General features: G+C 37.9%; 1 protein-coding gene across 1 annotated transcript in view; it reads right to left on the bottom strand.

Annotated features, from left to right (window-relative positions):
• Window positions 1–8101: 8101 nt before the first annotated feature.
• The window catches only part of nck2a (NCK adaptor protein 2a), a 44981-nt gene continuing 36666 nt past the window's right edge, over window positions 8102–16416 (bottom strand). The window contains exons 3-4 of the mRNA XM_032529232.1: window positions 11655–12421; window positions 8102–10930 (exon numbers count right to left, since the gene is read on the bottom strand). Coding sequence (XP_032385123.1) covers window positions 10736–10930; window positions 11655–12421 — 962 coding nt within the window. The 3' untranslated portion in view covers window positions 8102–10735. The remainder of the gene's footprint in view (window positions 10931–11654; window positions 12422–16416) is intronic.

Genomic DNA, 16416 nt, shown 5'->3' with positions numbered 1-16416 from the left:
CAGAATTGCTGTGTATCACAATATCAAGTCGCCTAATATGTAATTGTTGTATGAGCTACTGACATACCTGCAGGAGGCAGGAAGCCGAGGAGAAGAAAACAGAGCAGCACAGACACATACAGAGCATGCATTCTTCCAGGAACTCAAAGACAGAACACAAAAGACCGGACCTGGAAAAAAAGTAATAACAGTAGTAACAGTGCCCGTCTGTGTGTGTGGTGTGTGTGTGTGTGTGTGTGTGTGTGAGAGAGAGAGAGAAATTCAGTTGCATATAGAATATCTTAGCAACACTGGAATGCGTAGAACATGATGCAGTGTGTGTTTCTATATAGAAGAAAGTCCATATGTCAAGAAAATCTTTGCTTCATCAAATATCATCGTCTGTCTTGTCTTACCGGATCAGTAGGATATTACGCTTGTTGTCCTGTCCCTTGTTTTTACTCAAACTGATCTCAGGATGAAGACTGCTCCTGGATTACAAGTAGACAAGAAGGCAGACATGTTTGTTTTTCGCATATTGCCTCTTTACACCTGTGTGTCTCCAAAGTACGTCAGAGAGCCTCTTTCCTCTAACGCCCTTTTGCTTTGTGTAGAGGAATATTACATCTCATTCTCTAGCCACAAAATGACAACTTATCTTAATGTGTTGTCAAGATGTTTTGTGTTTAGACAAGATAAGGTCATTTAAAATGAGAAGACACATCTGGATTCAGCCGCTTGCCCTAAAACTCCCCAATTATTTCTACTATAATATATATTTAACTATGTTGTTGTCACAACCGTCACAAGATTTTTAGCCTTGAGCTGCTTGGAATTATGTGGATTTCAAAGTGAAAAGGGGAGAAAAAAAGCAATAGGAAGAGTGAAAATGTGGATGAAAGCGGGTGAAAAGATGTACCAGACAGTTTTCACACCTAGTATCCAGACAGACTGTACCAACATTCAGCCACAAGGTGCAAAAATAGTTGTCAGGTTATTTTTTTGACCATGGAGAGATGGGGGGGGGTTACGACTTTCTGTCGTGGGTAAGAAGAAGAGTGTGATTTCAGGTCATGGTTACTGTCAGTTCCACACAAAGTGCAGATGATTTATTTGCCAGTGAAGGCTGAAAGAAACCTTTTTTTTTAATCTAAGAAGGAAAAGCAACCTTTTTCTCCTTTTTCTTTTACAAAAGTTGCTGATGTGGCATTCCAATTAAAAAGAGTCATCTAGAACAAAATCAAATCTGTAAGAGCTTGACAAGAAATACATTCCATCAGCATAAAAATGGGCATTGAGTGGATTTTAGTGCTCTAGGGAGTTTTTACAGCAGCAGGACGATGTGTACATTGTGCAACAGAGTGGCTCATTGATTTGATTTTAACACTTCTGGACAACAATGGAGGCCTATGGCTATTTCTAACCTATCACGTGTAACACCTTAAAACAATTCAACGTCTAATGTAATATGTGTTGTGAGCAGTTTAACAAAAGATAGATTGTTTCATTTTAGTACTTAGAGTATAATCCAGTATCCAAGTGTCCAATATTTGACAAGAGAAAAGAAAAAAAACAGATAAACACACTTATCAGAAACAGAACAAGCAGCGTTGGACGGGCCCTCACGTCTCTGCGCGTGTCAAGGTTACTGGCGGTCGCCGCTCCTTGCGACCGTGCATTTGCACTGCACTCAGACACTACAAATTGTCACCAATGAGAAGGGAACTCTGTGCTGAGTTCATTGACACCTCACACAAGACTCTACGTCATACAATTCATTAGTTGTTAGGTGTAGCTGTCACCATCATAAATTTCAAATATCCCCATTGGCTTGAAATTTCACATTTGCGCTTGCATAAACTGGGGTAGATGCTCCATAGTTATGCGCCATCTTGCAATACTTTACATACAGGATATACTGCTCCGCCTTTCGCGTTTTGCTGTCACTAATGCTGCTAATGTATCGCAGCTTCCCGAAGCTTGAAACACTGTTGGCTCACTGGGAAAATTCCCGCCACTCCGCCTCATGCACATATTCAAAATCCAAGTTTTAGGAACAGGAGTCTTCTTCTTCATCCAGAAAAAGAAAAAGACTGGCGTTTTAAAGTGTGAAGACTACCGTAGCTGTAATACATGATTTGAACTTCGTGGTGCAAGAGAGTTGATTGCAATATATGATTTCAAAGCTAGATGGGAGACACATTGGGCCTTTAAAGCAAAAAAGTGTGGGAATGCTTTGCTTCTCTTGGTCTGTCATTATAGTCAATATTTACTTTTTTTGGCCATTTTTGGACATCACCGTGTGCTCTAGGACATGCTAATGGGCACTCTTCACTTTTTTTCTGATGTTGTATAGACCAAAAGACAGATTAATAGATTGCTTTGCTTTAACTGCACAGATAATATTTATTGTTAGGAAAAATTCCTTGACGATTTTGGTGTTTTTATGAAGTTTTCTTATAATGACAAAAAAGATAACATCCCCTGCCTTATCACTGAAGAAAGAAGCCACCTGCGGCCAAGAGAACGTAAAGGAAAAGGAAAAAAACAGGACAAAAGCATTCCCATTAGTAAAAAGTGTACAAAGGAGCTCATCATGTCAGCGTGCCATGTAGCAAGGTGAGACGGTAATGGGTACTGAATAAGGTAAAAAGAAGAAATGTGAAGACCAAAACAGAGGAGCCATCATCTTCAATATATATACTGTTGTAACAACAAGGTTTGCTTTAATGTTGCAATGTCACACTCTACATCCATTTAGTGTAATCTGTAATCTGTCATTTGTGTTTCTGTTGTTCTTTTCTGGACTGTATCTCGCTCTCTTTTGTCTCCTGGCAGCATCCTCAAACTACCTCCACTGTCTTGTTGGAATACACAATTGTAATAATTGTGTGGTTGTGTCAAAAAGGAGCCCATGTCTAAACACTCAGCACACTACACTGTCAATCATCCACACATTTTAAACACTACTTCCCATCTGTCTATGTAGGGATTTGTACTGGTTTAGTTGGTGCACTTGCAGTTTAAAAGGTTAAAAAAAATTGTATAGTATGTCGAAAAAAGTAATGAAAAGTCATAGTATATTATATTGAAAAAATCATTAAAAAGTCATAGTATAGCATGTTGTAAAAAATAATTAGTATAGCATGTCAAAAAAGTCACATTGTAGTATGTCATAGAAAAGTCATGGTGTAGTATGTAAAAAAAGTCATAAAAAGGAACAGTAAAGTATGTCGTAAAAAGTCATGTTGTAAAAAAGAATTAGTGTAATATGTCAAAAAAGTCATAAAGACTCACATTATAGTATGTCAAAAAAAGTCATAAAAAGTCATAGTATAGTATGTCGAAAAAAGTAATTGGATAGTATGTTGAAAAAAAGTCCTAAAAAGTCACAGCATAGGATGTCCTAAAAAAAAGTAGTGTAGTGTTTAAAAAAAGGAAAAAAAGGTGATAGAATGAGTCAAAAAAGTCATGGTACAGTATGTCACAAAAATGACATAGGATAGTGTGTCCAGAAGAACTGATAAAAAAGGCACAGTATAGTATGTCAAAAAAAGTCATAGATTAGTATGTTGAAAAAAGTTCTAGTAAAGTATGTTAAAAGTTTAAAAATAAATGCATAGTATAGTATGTAAAAAAAAACTAAGTGTAACTGTTTAGTATGTCGTAAAGAAATAACTCTATAGTATGTCAAACGAAGTCTTAAAAAGTCAAAGAATAGCATGTTGAAAAAAGTCATAAAATGCCATAGTATAGTCTGTCATAAAAATGTCATAAAAAAGGCATAGTATAGTATGTTGAAAAAGTTAATTGGATAATATGTTGTGTAGTATGTATGTCGTGAAAAAGTAAAGTGTTTTGAAAAAAGTCATGAAAAAGTCACACTATAGTATGTCATAAAATTGTAATGGTATAGTATTTGCGAGAAAAAAAGTCACGTGAAGTCATGGAATAGTATGTCCAAAAAAGAAATAAAAATGGTATAGTATGTCAAAGTCATAAACAGTCATAGAATAGTGTGTTGAAATAAAGTCATAAAAAGTCACAGTGTAGTTTGTCGTAAAAGGTCATTGGATAGAATGTCGAACAAAGTCAAAATACAGTATGAATAGATTGTCATAGATTATGAGTTTTTAAATTACGTTTTCATGACGTACTGTACTATAACTTTTGATACAAATTGATACTATTAATAAAATTGAATTGAATTGAAAAAAAAAATAAAAAGTCAAGGAATAATATGTAGAAAAAAGTAAAAAAAACTCATCGAATAGTGTGTCAAAAAAAATCATAAAATGCCAAAGTATAGTATGTTGTAAAAATGTCATAAAGAGGTCAGCATAGTATGTTGAAAAAAGTAAAGTATGTAAAAAAAAAGTCACAATATAGTATGTCATAAAAACGGCATCTTGAAAAAAAACTCATTGGATAGTATGTGCCAAAAAAAAAAGAGTCATATAAAGTCATAGAATAGCATGTCGAAAAAAAGCCATAAAAAGTCATAGTATAATATGTCAAAAAAATCATAGGATAGTATGTTGAAAAAAGTCATAAAAAGTCACAGCATAGTAGTAGCAAATATGTAATGAAAAGTCTTGTGGCTCAGAGGTAGAGTAGTAGTCTCAAAACGCAGGGACGGCAGAGCAAAAGCAGAAGCAGTCCCTGAGCAGAGTACTGCAAGTCTCTACATTAAACTGTGTCAATATGACAATTAAGAGTAAGTTTTTTAAAAAAAAGTCACATGTCATAACATTTTGAAAAAGTCCTAGTATAGTATGTTGAAAAACATTTTTTACTGAAACAAACTTACAATTGTCTAAACTTTAAGTACAAACCTCGCACCACATGATACATTCAGCACATCACTCGATGCGCCTTCCAAAAGATCCTTTATAGTATAATACTACTCATTCAAAATAATTAACTCCCGTTTCAAATGTAAATAAATCTATCAATGAATTACTCATTGTCATCAAAACCAAAGGTTCCTTTATCATTGCGGAGACAAAGGCAGTCAAAATGCAAAGACAGCTTGTCAAATGACGCGTACTCTGAAAGTGTGATAGTCACCCACTCTGTAATGTGGTCCAGTTGCTTACATACATTCAGGCAGCTGAATAGTACTAGTACTAGTATTGATGTCAGCCATGGCACACACTATACTTTCTCATTGTATGTACACACCAGACAACTGTAATACATGAAGAAAGCTTGTACAGAAAAAAGACATAAAACACCAACATTTTCAGGGAATAACGTACATTGGCAAGAAAAAAGAAAATATGCTGCAAATGTATCAACCTCAAGGTTCCTTCAATCTCCTCTCTGTCTGGCAATACCATGTAACTATTATGCATCTAATACCTGGGAGAGAGTTTATTGTTATTGTTGGTTGCTCCATTTTGCATGTAGGGATTTACACAACAAACATGTGTAGAGTTACATTTGAGAATAATATGAAGAAATAGCCGATGAATGAAAACTATTTTTGATCTGCAAGGCTTACTCTGGGAATTTAGTTCCAAAGCAATGATATATGACCACAGTCATGTGAACCACTGACCGACTGTTCATATAAATAATATGTATCTTGTAGTTTGATGAAGTTTAATAGTCATTTGACAATTGTGCCAAAGCGATTGAGAAAAAAATATAAAAAGTCATAGTATAGTAATCAAAACAAATGTAAATGTGCTGTATTTTGTTGTTAAGACTGGAAGCGCTTTTCCAGTCTTAACAACTGCTCAAAGCGCTTTTACATCTACAGGAACATTCACCATTCACACACATTCATACACTGTGGCCGGGGCTGCCGTACAAGGTGCCACCAGATATCAGATAAACATTCACACACACACTCCGATGCGCAGCACCGGGGGCAACTCGGGGTTCAGTGTCTTGCCCAAGGACACTTCGACAATGACTGCAGGGGCGGGGATCGAACCCCCAACCTTCCGATTGGCAGGCAACCACTCTACCACTGAGCCACAGCCGCCCAATTATAAAAATATAATCCAGTCAAAATCCAGTATGTCATAAGAAATGTCATAAAAAGTATAGTACGTCAAAAAATCTAAAAATAAGTCATAGCACAGTATATCATAAAAAGTCATTGTATAGTATGTCATAAGAAGTCGTAGTGAAGCATGTTATAAAAATATCGTAAGAGTCATAGTGTGTTTTGTCATAATAAATTTCATAAAAAGTCATAGTATTAGATCAGATAGACCTTGCTGATCCCAAATCGGGAAATGTAAGACACACAGCACACATGCAGAATATACAAGAAATAATAAATAGGACAGAATACAAGAACAAATATTCAAAACTAAAGTTAAAAGGAAAGAATGTACAAACGTATATACAAGCCGTGAATAAAATGTACAACCTACTTTAACAGTATTTATAAAGATGTAAGTTAAAAAAAAATGTGTTTGTGGAAGTTGCACTCAGTGCAGTATTGTGATGTATATGAGTCTTTTCTGATGTGGTGTTATCTGATCTAATGATGAAGAGTTAAAAAGTTGGATTGCCTGTGGTAGGAATGATTTCTTGCATCAGACAGTGAGACACCGAAGCTGTTGGAGGTACTTAGAGAAAGTGCTCTGCTGTTGGAACACTGTGGGGTGGAGAGGGTCAAAAGTCATAGGATAGTATGTCATAAAAAAGTCTTAGTGTAGTATGTCAACAAAAAGTCATAGTATATATATGTCATAAAAAAATCACAAAAACAAAAAAATAATATGTGATAGTATGGTATGTCATAAAAAGAAATCATAGTATATAGTATGTCATAAAAATATACAAGTGTCATAGTGTGGTATATCATACAAATATTTAAAAAATCATATTATAGTATCTTATGAAAAATGTGGGCTGCGAATAATATGGATATTAAAATTGTTAACAGCTTTCAGGTGACAATGTAAAAAGCCTAATACTGCCATCGTGTGGACATCTAACTGTACTGCAGCCCATATTTCATTGAAAGTATCGCTAGGTGAAAATATTTTCTTCCCTGTTGAATACATCTATTTAATTACTTAAATATATCATGATAAAGTAACAACAAAAAACTATAGTGTTATTCAAGTGGACATCCATCTGCAAATGCTGTTTAGTCCAACACACTGAATAGTGTAATTACCAAAAGGTCATTATTTTCAAATATTGTACAGTACATAAAACACAGTACTGCTGAGGTATTTCAGTCAACACTTACACTTACAACTGTTGGCAGCCCAAAGCTGAGGCAGATGGTGGTTTAATCGTGACTGACACAAACACTCTCAGACGACCTCAAATATCAGCCAGACTGTTTACACCAGCTGACAGATGCAGCACGGAGGTGGACAACCGCCATGATGATCTTCTAATGGCTGACAGAGTGTGTATACAGTGGTTAAACAAACTCTCATATTAGCGTCTTAACTAAAAATTACAATGTGAAAACACATTGGTACTCACAGCAAGGTCCAGGATACTAAAAGGTCAACGTAAACATTTTAAAGAATGGCAGCCTTTAGTAGTGTAATACTGTAATTAATGTAAATAGCATGTTATTGTTCTAGCTTGTTTAGGCCACATTGAATCAATTCCAATATACTTTAAACCATAAAGGTAAAATAAAAAAGTAGGACAACGACCTAATAATCAAAACTCTAGTGCTCGAAAAACCTAATAAATTAGGCCTGCTCTACTGAAGCTATCCAGTCATTTTAAGCCTACTTTAAACTGAATTAAAGTTAACAGAATGTTGCTAATAATCACTTCATGTTTGTCTAATCACAATTCAAAGTACATCCCCGTTTTAATCCAACATTACAGATGTAAACAAAAAGAGAACTCACAACATACATTTTGAATACAGATTTTGATGACAGATTTGCCAGCTGTAGCTCAAGTGGTGGAGTGTGTTGGCCATTAACCGTGTCCACATGAGGTGTCCTTGTGAGACACTGAACCCCAAGTTGTTCCTGATAGGTTTGTTTATCTGGATGAAAATGCAACATGGGACAAATGTATCGTCTAAATGAGTAAATGTGCCAGTCCAGGAAGGAGGAGTCCCAACAGCAGGGTAGTAAAGATGACAACCAATCACATAATTCAACACAAATAAATGTAGTATTCTTCAAAAGATTTTTATTGAACAAAAGTATTTCAATTCTCATCACGTTATCTGTGATACAGTACCATAGTTTGATCTTAGCGATTCATATATGCACCTCATCTCATTTTTGATTATATACATACAGTGAAGACAAGAATTAAATAACAATGTTCAATAACATTCAGATATATCGTATAAAAGCTGAGGACCCCAGGATCAACAACACTTCCATTGGTAAACAAATGCACAATAAAAAAGAAACTAGACCAGGAAAATGTTTGGTAGAACTAGAATGTTTTTTTTCCATTATAGACCAGATGACAATATATTTGGATTCCTGACAGTAGAATATTACTTTTATTATAAATTGAGTTTGTTACGCCCTGCCCTCTTAGTTACTGTTGCTATACTTGTCCAAAGGACCAGTCTTGCGCAGCACATGCAGCTTTAAAATAATATCAGTAACAGTTTGACCGCTCCAAACTGAGTACTAATTTTTGAAAATAGCAGGTCCTTGTTTCAGCCAGAGGCAGACAAAAGCAATCAATCTTTTCTAGTCAGCAACGGTTGATTTTGTCATTTTAAAAAAAGGAGCTGTACTTGATATACAGAAAAAAAAAGTCTGGATTCCCTCCACCCTCCACACTCGAACAAACTGTTTCCCAACTGGTCAAACAGTGACGTCATTCTCTTCCCAGGACATTACGCCTGTGTTCACTGTTATATTAATATTCTGAATACTGAGTACAGCCCCTTAAATGACAACTGTCACTCGCAGATTATATTAGCTGTAGCTACCTAGCTAATCAATTATGTGCTCTTTGGCCTTGGAAGTGAGGCTGGGTTACAGCTGGTTAGCGGGGCATACTAATGATTACATCCGAACAGTTCCCTCTGAACTCTTTATTTTAAATGTCTCGTTGGCTGTGACTGGACAATCGCTGTTTAGCAAACGGTCATTGTTTACTGATTTCATCAATTACTAGCTATTTCCGAAATTACTTCTCGACAATGTGTGATGTGATGAGTGTAGAGTTAAGGGCGTGGAAGTCAAAGTCAATCACTAAAGTGAGTAGTTTTTTGTATATTTTCTTACAGTTCTCTGTAATCACAAGATTAACAAAGACATACTCATCTTTGACAAACAACACCAGAAGAAGTACTCGTGTACAACTGCGATCATTCGCTAGAGCAAATCAAGTGTAGTTATGCAAACGTGTTAGCAAAAGTTTATTTTTTAAATTATTATTATTATTATTATTATTATTATTATTTATTATCATAGAAGTGGAATGAGAGTAGAATGAACATTCCCGTTTAAATAAACATAGAGACTGGTCAGAGCGGCGGCCATTTTATGTGTACCGAACGGTTGACTATTTCTGTAGTCATGCACAGTCAGATGACTAAGGCAAACGGTCCCATTCTGCTCTCATTCCATTTCTATGGTCAGTATGCAAACATGTAGCTACAGACATACTGGAGAACTGAATAGAAACATGTTAAATTTTACACAATTTAAAGCATGAACATAGAGCTATGAATGGATGACAAGTATGGTGAGTACAGTACATACCTGGAGCCAGTAGTATGAGTACAGGGTGGCACATTTGGTTACATTGAAACACATTCAAACTCTACAGGAAATCAGGTCCCCCTATTGCATTAATGCTTGCCCTACTGCCTTTCAGAAATATTACAGTAAGTAGTGTATCCAGATTTTCAATGACATCACTACTAATGACTGGGTCTGTGGAGACAGAAACAGTTTGAAATAGCGCAAGAAGACAAGTTCAATGGGGAGAGAAATCATGTAGAGGAACGATGAAAATTAGGAGAAAAAGGCAGAGTGATTCTGGTCACTTTGTGAAGTCATTGTATGAAAGAGCAATGGTTCAAAACTCCAGAGAGGAATTTAAATTATCTTAAAGGTCCCATGGCATGAAAATTTCACTTTATGAGTTTTTTTTAACATTAATATGAGTTCCCTCTTCAGAGACTTCAGATATGGTATTAGGGGACTACTAAGGTCTATATAAAAGCATCCAAAGAGCACCATGTCATGAGAACTTTAAAAAAAAAAAAATCAAAAATCATTGTTTTTCTAATAAATGAACAAAATACACCCATGGCAAGCAATTTGACAGGTAAGGTCCCTCCGAGGCTTGAGTCCTCTTTGAACTGTTGAATGTCTGCCTTCCTATGTGGATTAAGAGCAATGGTGTAACCTAGACTGTGCAGTAGTAAATGGACATTATGTATGACATCAGAAGGAGAGCTCAACCTCCAACAAGGTTTCAGGCATTCTGTTTGCATCAGATTTTGTTACTGCACATGTTAGCACATCCAAGAGACAGAGGCTTATTATGCGCTGTGTTGTACATGAAGGATGTAGCTTGGTATTTGACAGTGCTCGTCCTCTTGTGATTGACTGCTTGGTTGTGGAGCTAGAAAGCGTTTCACCTGATTAACACTGGAGGGCGACAGAAACAACTGGATATAGTACAGACGCCACAGCAAGGAGGGTCCAGAGCTAAGGCTCAAGTTAAGACAGTTAGGGGGTGGTATTAGTATTATGTGTGTATAGTGTGTATGAAGAGTGTGTGTTTATGTGTGAGATCCAGTGTAGGTGTGAGGATGCGTGAATCACAGCAGAGCTTTAACCAGGTACAGCTTCTCTCCATGTTCGCTGGTGAAGATGGGGGCTTTCTTGTAGTGCTCCACTAGTTCATCAATGGAGTTGAACTTGCGCTGGCCGATGCAGTACACTCCCTCTGACTGTTGCACTTTAAAGTGCTTATTCTTACCAGCCGCCTTCAGAGACACAGAGAAATCACTGGGCTGAAAACAAAGAGGGAGACAGTTGTTAATGTGCTTAGAAATATAAGAGATGACAGAAAAACACATTTAAGACAGGCTGCTTTGCTCCAGCAGAGTGGCAGTGTATTTTCACATTTGAAGTTCTAGGCCCACATTCATTAAACTGCAACATGTGAAATTTTGGACTCAAAAGAAGTAAAAATCCTTCACTACACCCAGTGGCAACTGGTCATTAGGGGCAGGTGTGGCACAGCAAACAATTTCATACTATAATTATCATCTATAATTTATTGTCTTCTATGAATACAACATTTATTTTATAAATTTCAGATTTATTTCACATTCTGCCTCTTCCTTGCTGCTTCAGACTGCATTCTCCTGTGTTCGCAGTAGACTACGGCAGTCTGAATGTTTCAGAGTGGGGCTAGCCCCTCTCACACAATGCAATGCGCCAGGCTTGCAGTCACCTATTGATGGCCAAACAACTGGCGCTGGTAACCGCATCGCACCATGTGTCTACAATACAATGCAGTCTGTTTAATAAATGTGTCACATTCTTCACTTTTGCAGGACAACATTTGTACTCTTAAATTGGCTCTGAAATATGGGCCCATAACATGTCATGCAGGAACTAATTCCTGGAGCTGTATATTCCTTCCAATAAAATTGATCAAATCTCTTCTTCTGCATCATTTGACTTTCTCCCAGCCTTCCAAACGCAACTGACTTCACTCCAAAGACTCACTGATGACTCGCTGTCTCGTACAAGAAAGTCGCCCTCCTCTCCTCTCTCGTTGAGTATACACTCGGCCTGGTGTCTGGTGATTTTGCCGTAGTACCAGTCCCTCCCGGCGAACTTCCCTGAGCGTGCCGGTGCCACCAAGCGGTTTTGTGGGGAGCTCGAGGAAGGGGAGGGCAGGCCGGGCCGCTCATCCAGCACCACCACATAGTTTTTAGGCACCAGGCCCACCATGCCATGTGAGTTCTTACACCTCCACCACTCAGGGTCGTTCTCAGGCTTCTCCACCACTTCCATGACCTCTCCCTTCTCAAAGTTCAGCTCTTCCTCTGTCACAGAGCTAAAGGGGTAGAGTGTTTGAACCAAGTGGAGCACTGCACCAAGGCCACCTGCTTGCCCATTGGCCAACAAAGTCCCCTGAGAGCCTACATGGTAGCCCTGTGAGGAATATCCTTCCTCTCTGTCATCGGCCCCACCAAGCTCCTCCAGGACATAATTGGAGGGAAACCAGCCCACGCGGCCTGACTGACTGCCCCGCCACCAGCCGTCACTACACTTTTCCATCACGATGACTCTGGAGCCCTTGCCCAGGGTCAGCTCATCATCTCTCTCTGCTGTGTAGGTAAACTTGACCACAGCGGGAATGTTGAGGTCGTAGATCCTTTCAGCAGCTCCACCTCCGCCCCCGCTGCCATTGGAGGGGTACTCTGTGTCTGAGCTTGGCGTTGGGGATGCATCACGAGCACTAGTCTTCCTCTTAGTTTTTCCCAAACCTGTATCATGAACAGAAACAAAAGAGAATGGTAACACAGAAAGAGAACATGATTTGTTCTACTTATGTGGTTTGAATCCATTTTTTATTTTCTAAAACAGCTTGTGAAACATCAACCCTGTTATCTACAGGCAATCTATGAACATAATTTTTTTTAGTACAAAGTGGATTATTAGAATATTTGTGCTGCAGTAAGGTCATTTGAGTATTTAAAAAGGTTGTAGGACCTTAAAGACAAATAAATAAAAAACAGAACATGAATCTCACGGATATGTGTTGATATCACACACAGCAAATACAAGCAAAGCCAATCTCCTGTCTAAAACACTTCTCGATTGGCCTTGGGAGTCACACTGTGAAGAAATTAACATTATAAGTTATCATTATAACTTATCCAGACGCTTTTGCTCTCATGACATTTACTTATGCCAATATTCAAAATAATGTCATATTTATTGATATCACACCCACAGCAATGCAACACAAGCATTTGTGTTGTCTAAAACAGTTCTTCTATATATTTGGAGTTATGCAGTGCAAAAATAAACACAATAAACATTATAACTCATGTAAAAAGGACAAACTATTTACATTTCTTCAAAAAAAGGCCCAAATGTATGCCAAATCTTAAAACAATGACGCCATTCTTCTCTGAAGAACGGTTTAGAACGGTAACAGACTATCTTTGATCACATTAGACTACACTGACCTGGAGGGATCTATCTTTCCCACTATATACTATCTTTGTTCTTACTTGGATGCCCATACAAGGCGTGATGTGTGAGAGACCTGCCTTTCCATTGGTTGATAACATAAACACACTCTTCCAATACATCATGGGGGATATACCCAAGGCGGTAGCACAGAGCTAGCGGTAGAAATGAAACTGTGATAAATTATGGACATCAAGTGGATAAATCTTGAAAGTAACAGTTTGGATTTAATGCTCAACAACCCAGAAAAAGGCACAAGTTCCAGGCTGATAGAAAATCACCTGTGAAGGCTAGAAAGACACCAAAGACACCCCCGTGACAGCTAGCCCTTTAGCTGCAAAAATTGGTAAGTTTCGGTCTTTTAAGGTTATTAAATGATTGAAATATGAATCAGAGGTGCCGTTTTGGATCATATACAACCCATTAGGTTCCTGATTGTTAATTACACATCCAGCAGACATTACATTACATGTCATTTAGCTGATGCTGTTATCCAAAGCGACTTCCAATTAAGTGCTTTCAACCCTGAAGGTGCAGACTCCAGACAACAGTATTAAGGGCAAGTACATTAGCTTTAAATAAAAACTACAAAGAGCCATATGAAAGTGCAGCTCCAAGAAATATATACACTACCAGTCAAAAGTATGGAGTCACTTACAAATTTCCATATAGACCAATACCTAGGGGAACTTTCCATAAAATCATCTCTAAATGCAAATCAAACCAGCTATTAAGCTGAAATAACACCATGCCAATCTAAGTTTTTAATTGGTGTCCTTAAAAGGGTGGCTAATTTTTTTTGAATAGGCATTACGATCAATTTCCAAAAGATTTTTTTTATTCCTCTTTTTAATTTACTCTAGCATGGGTGTGTAAACTTTCTCAAGCCACTGTATCAAAAGAGTGGAAATAGAGTAGACAGGGAATGAAAAGTGGAGCAGGTACCATGGGCTTGATAATGACAAGCATATCCCAGATCAAAGTCTACTCCTGTCTTACCTGTCTCTGACTTTTCCATTTGTGTACTCTCAAAGACATTTTTAAACATGTGTTTGTACACTTCAATGAGACTGTAAGTTTCTAAAGTCTCTCAGCTGAGCATAACCAAGGTTACACTACGTGGTTACATTTAAACCATTCACTTGACAGTTGAGGCTCCTGTGTGCTACTAATAGCTGAAGTGAGTTTCTTGACAGCTAATCACAGAGTTCTTCCCACAGAGCCTGCTGAAATGCCACAGAAATGTCATTGCTGAATTCAACATTTACATTGTTTGGAAAACTGCTTGGTTCAAACAGAGTAGCATGAAACTTGTTGGCAGTTAGAAGGGGAAGAGGAGGAGAGCTGTGAAGAAAGATGAGGAGTCCCTTGGCAGCCGTTTCTCACACAAACAGTAGACCAAGCACATCAGAGGCCACAGCTGACAAAAACGCAAAGCAGAAGGATGAAACAGGAATAACAAGCAGATTATGTTTATGGATAGCAGTGTATCCAGCGTGTATCCTACATATCTGATAGGTAGGTGTGTGTGTGATTCTGTATCTCCTGACTGTGAGACAAAGACAAAGGTTGGCCTACTTCAGGTGGTCCATTTGGAAAAATCAAATACAACCCATTTCCAACTGGTAATAAAATTTGATCTGACAGGTCTAAGTACAGGTGAAAATGCACCAGGACGCATTGAGGAAGCATTGAGATCTGATCACTCAGACCACATTTGGAGGTGGTTTAGGCTACAAGTGAACACATTCTTTTAGCAGTGTGTATGTGTATGTCTTGTACTACGTACTCATTAAGAGTATTTCTCATGTCACAGAAACCACTGAGAGTGAATACTGTCATACTGTCAGTACTGGTGATGTGTCCCAGTTTTTGTTCAGGACAGGTGCTGCCTGCTCTTACATCCCCATCTGTCTGAAGCTCTGTGCCTCGCGGTTGCCTGGGAAAGGCAGCCATCAGTATACCAATATCCTTATTTTTGGTTTCATAAACAACCCCATAATCATGAATATTAGAATTACTACAGTAATTCCTGTTTTTTCAAATCTGAATCACTTTTTGACATTACTAATCAAAGTGGTCAATACAGAGCCTGCTGAAATGAACAGAAAATGTCCTATAGCTAATTCAAACATTTATTGTTTGAAAAGCTTTTTACAAAAGTACAGAAACTTGGTCAAGTTAGAGGAAGAGGGAGACTGTGCATAAGATGAGAGTCCATTGAACGTGATCTCCACACAACAGTAACCAATGCAAAGAGGCCAAGCTGACTAAAACGCAAAGAACAGGAAGTTAACAAATAAAAGTCATCAGACATGTTTATGGTGCAGTGTACAGCGTGTATATGCTACTCTACATAGTAAGGAGTGGTGTGATTCTGTACTCCGTGATTGACAAGACATAGGTTGACTTCTGGCCATTCAGGTGTCCATTTGGAAAATCAAATATAACCATTTCCAACTGGTAATAATTTGTCTGACAGGTCGTAAAGTACAGGTGAAAATGCACAGACCATTGAGGAGCATTAGATCGATCACTCAGCACATTGGTGGTTGGCTGCAGTGGAACCATTGTTGTGGCGGGTGTATGTATAGTCTTGTATAACACCATTCAAAGTATTTCTCATGTCCAGAAACCACTGAAGTGAATACTGTCTAGGAATACTGTGTTGGGTCCATATTTTTCAGCAGAGTGCGCTGCTTACACCCATCGTCTGAAGCTCTGTGCCGGGTGCCTGGAAGGCAGCCATCGATACCAAAATCCTATTTTGGTTTCATAAACAAATTAGTTTATACATCCATCAATAACACTCCCAAAACTAGCCTAGACAGTCGATTCGCTGGCTACACCTGCGAATAAGCTGTTATAGGTACAGTCTATTAATACATTTCCTCAATGCAACTTACACACATTACCGTAGATATTTTTCAAGCCCAGAGGACTTCAACTCAGAGGGTAATGAATTGATGAAAGCCTAGATGACAGCATGTTGCAGCATATTGCTTCACTAGATAGCTTACAGTGGAGGGCAGTTGTGGAAGTTACTGTATGAGTCCACACAATACCACACCACCCACCAGACACATTGATGTGTGGGCATGATGAAAAAGCACAACCTGGCCTCTAAATTAAAAAAATTAGTCAGAGAGTGTCTGTGATTTAAAAAAGTCTGTGTGTATTACAGATGAGCTATGTGGCCATGTAAATAACCCTTGCAGTGTTACTCAATACTCCAAGTGCCACAGTGATAAAAGCATTCATTACTGTGTGTAAAACCTGCCAA

The sequence above is a fragment of the Etheostoma spectabile genome, chromosome 11, assembly GCF_008692095.1.
Source record: "Etheostoma spectabile isolate EspeVRDwgs_2016 chromosome 11, UIUC_Espe_1.0, whole genome shotgun sequence".
Taxonomy (NCBI): Eukaryota; Metazoa; Chordata; class Actinopteri; order Perciformes; family Percidae; genus Etheostoma; species Etheostoma spectabile.
Note: the sequence above shows the minus strand (reverse complement) of the source record. Positions and strands in the feature narration are given on the sequence as shown.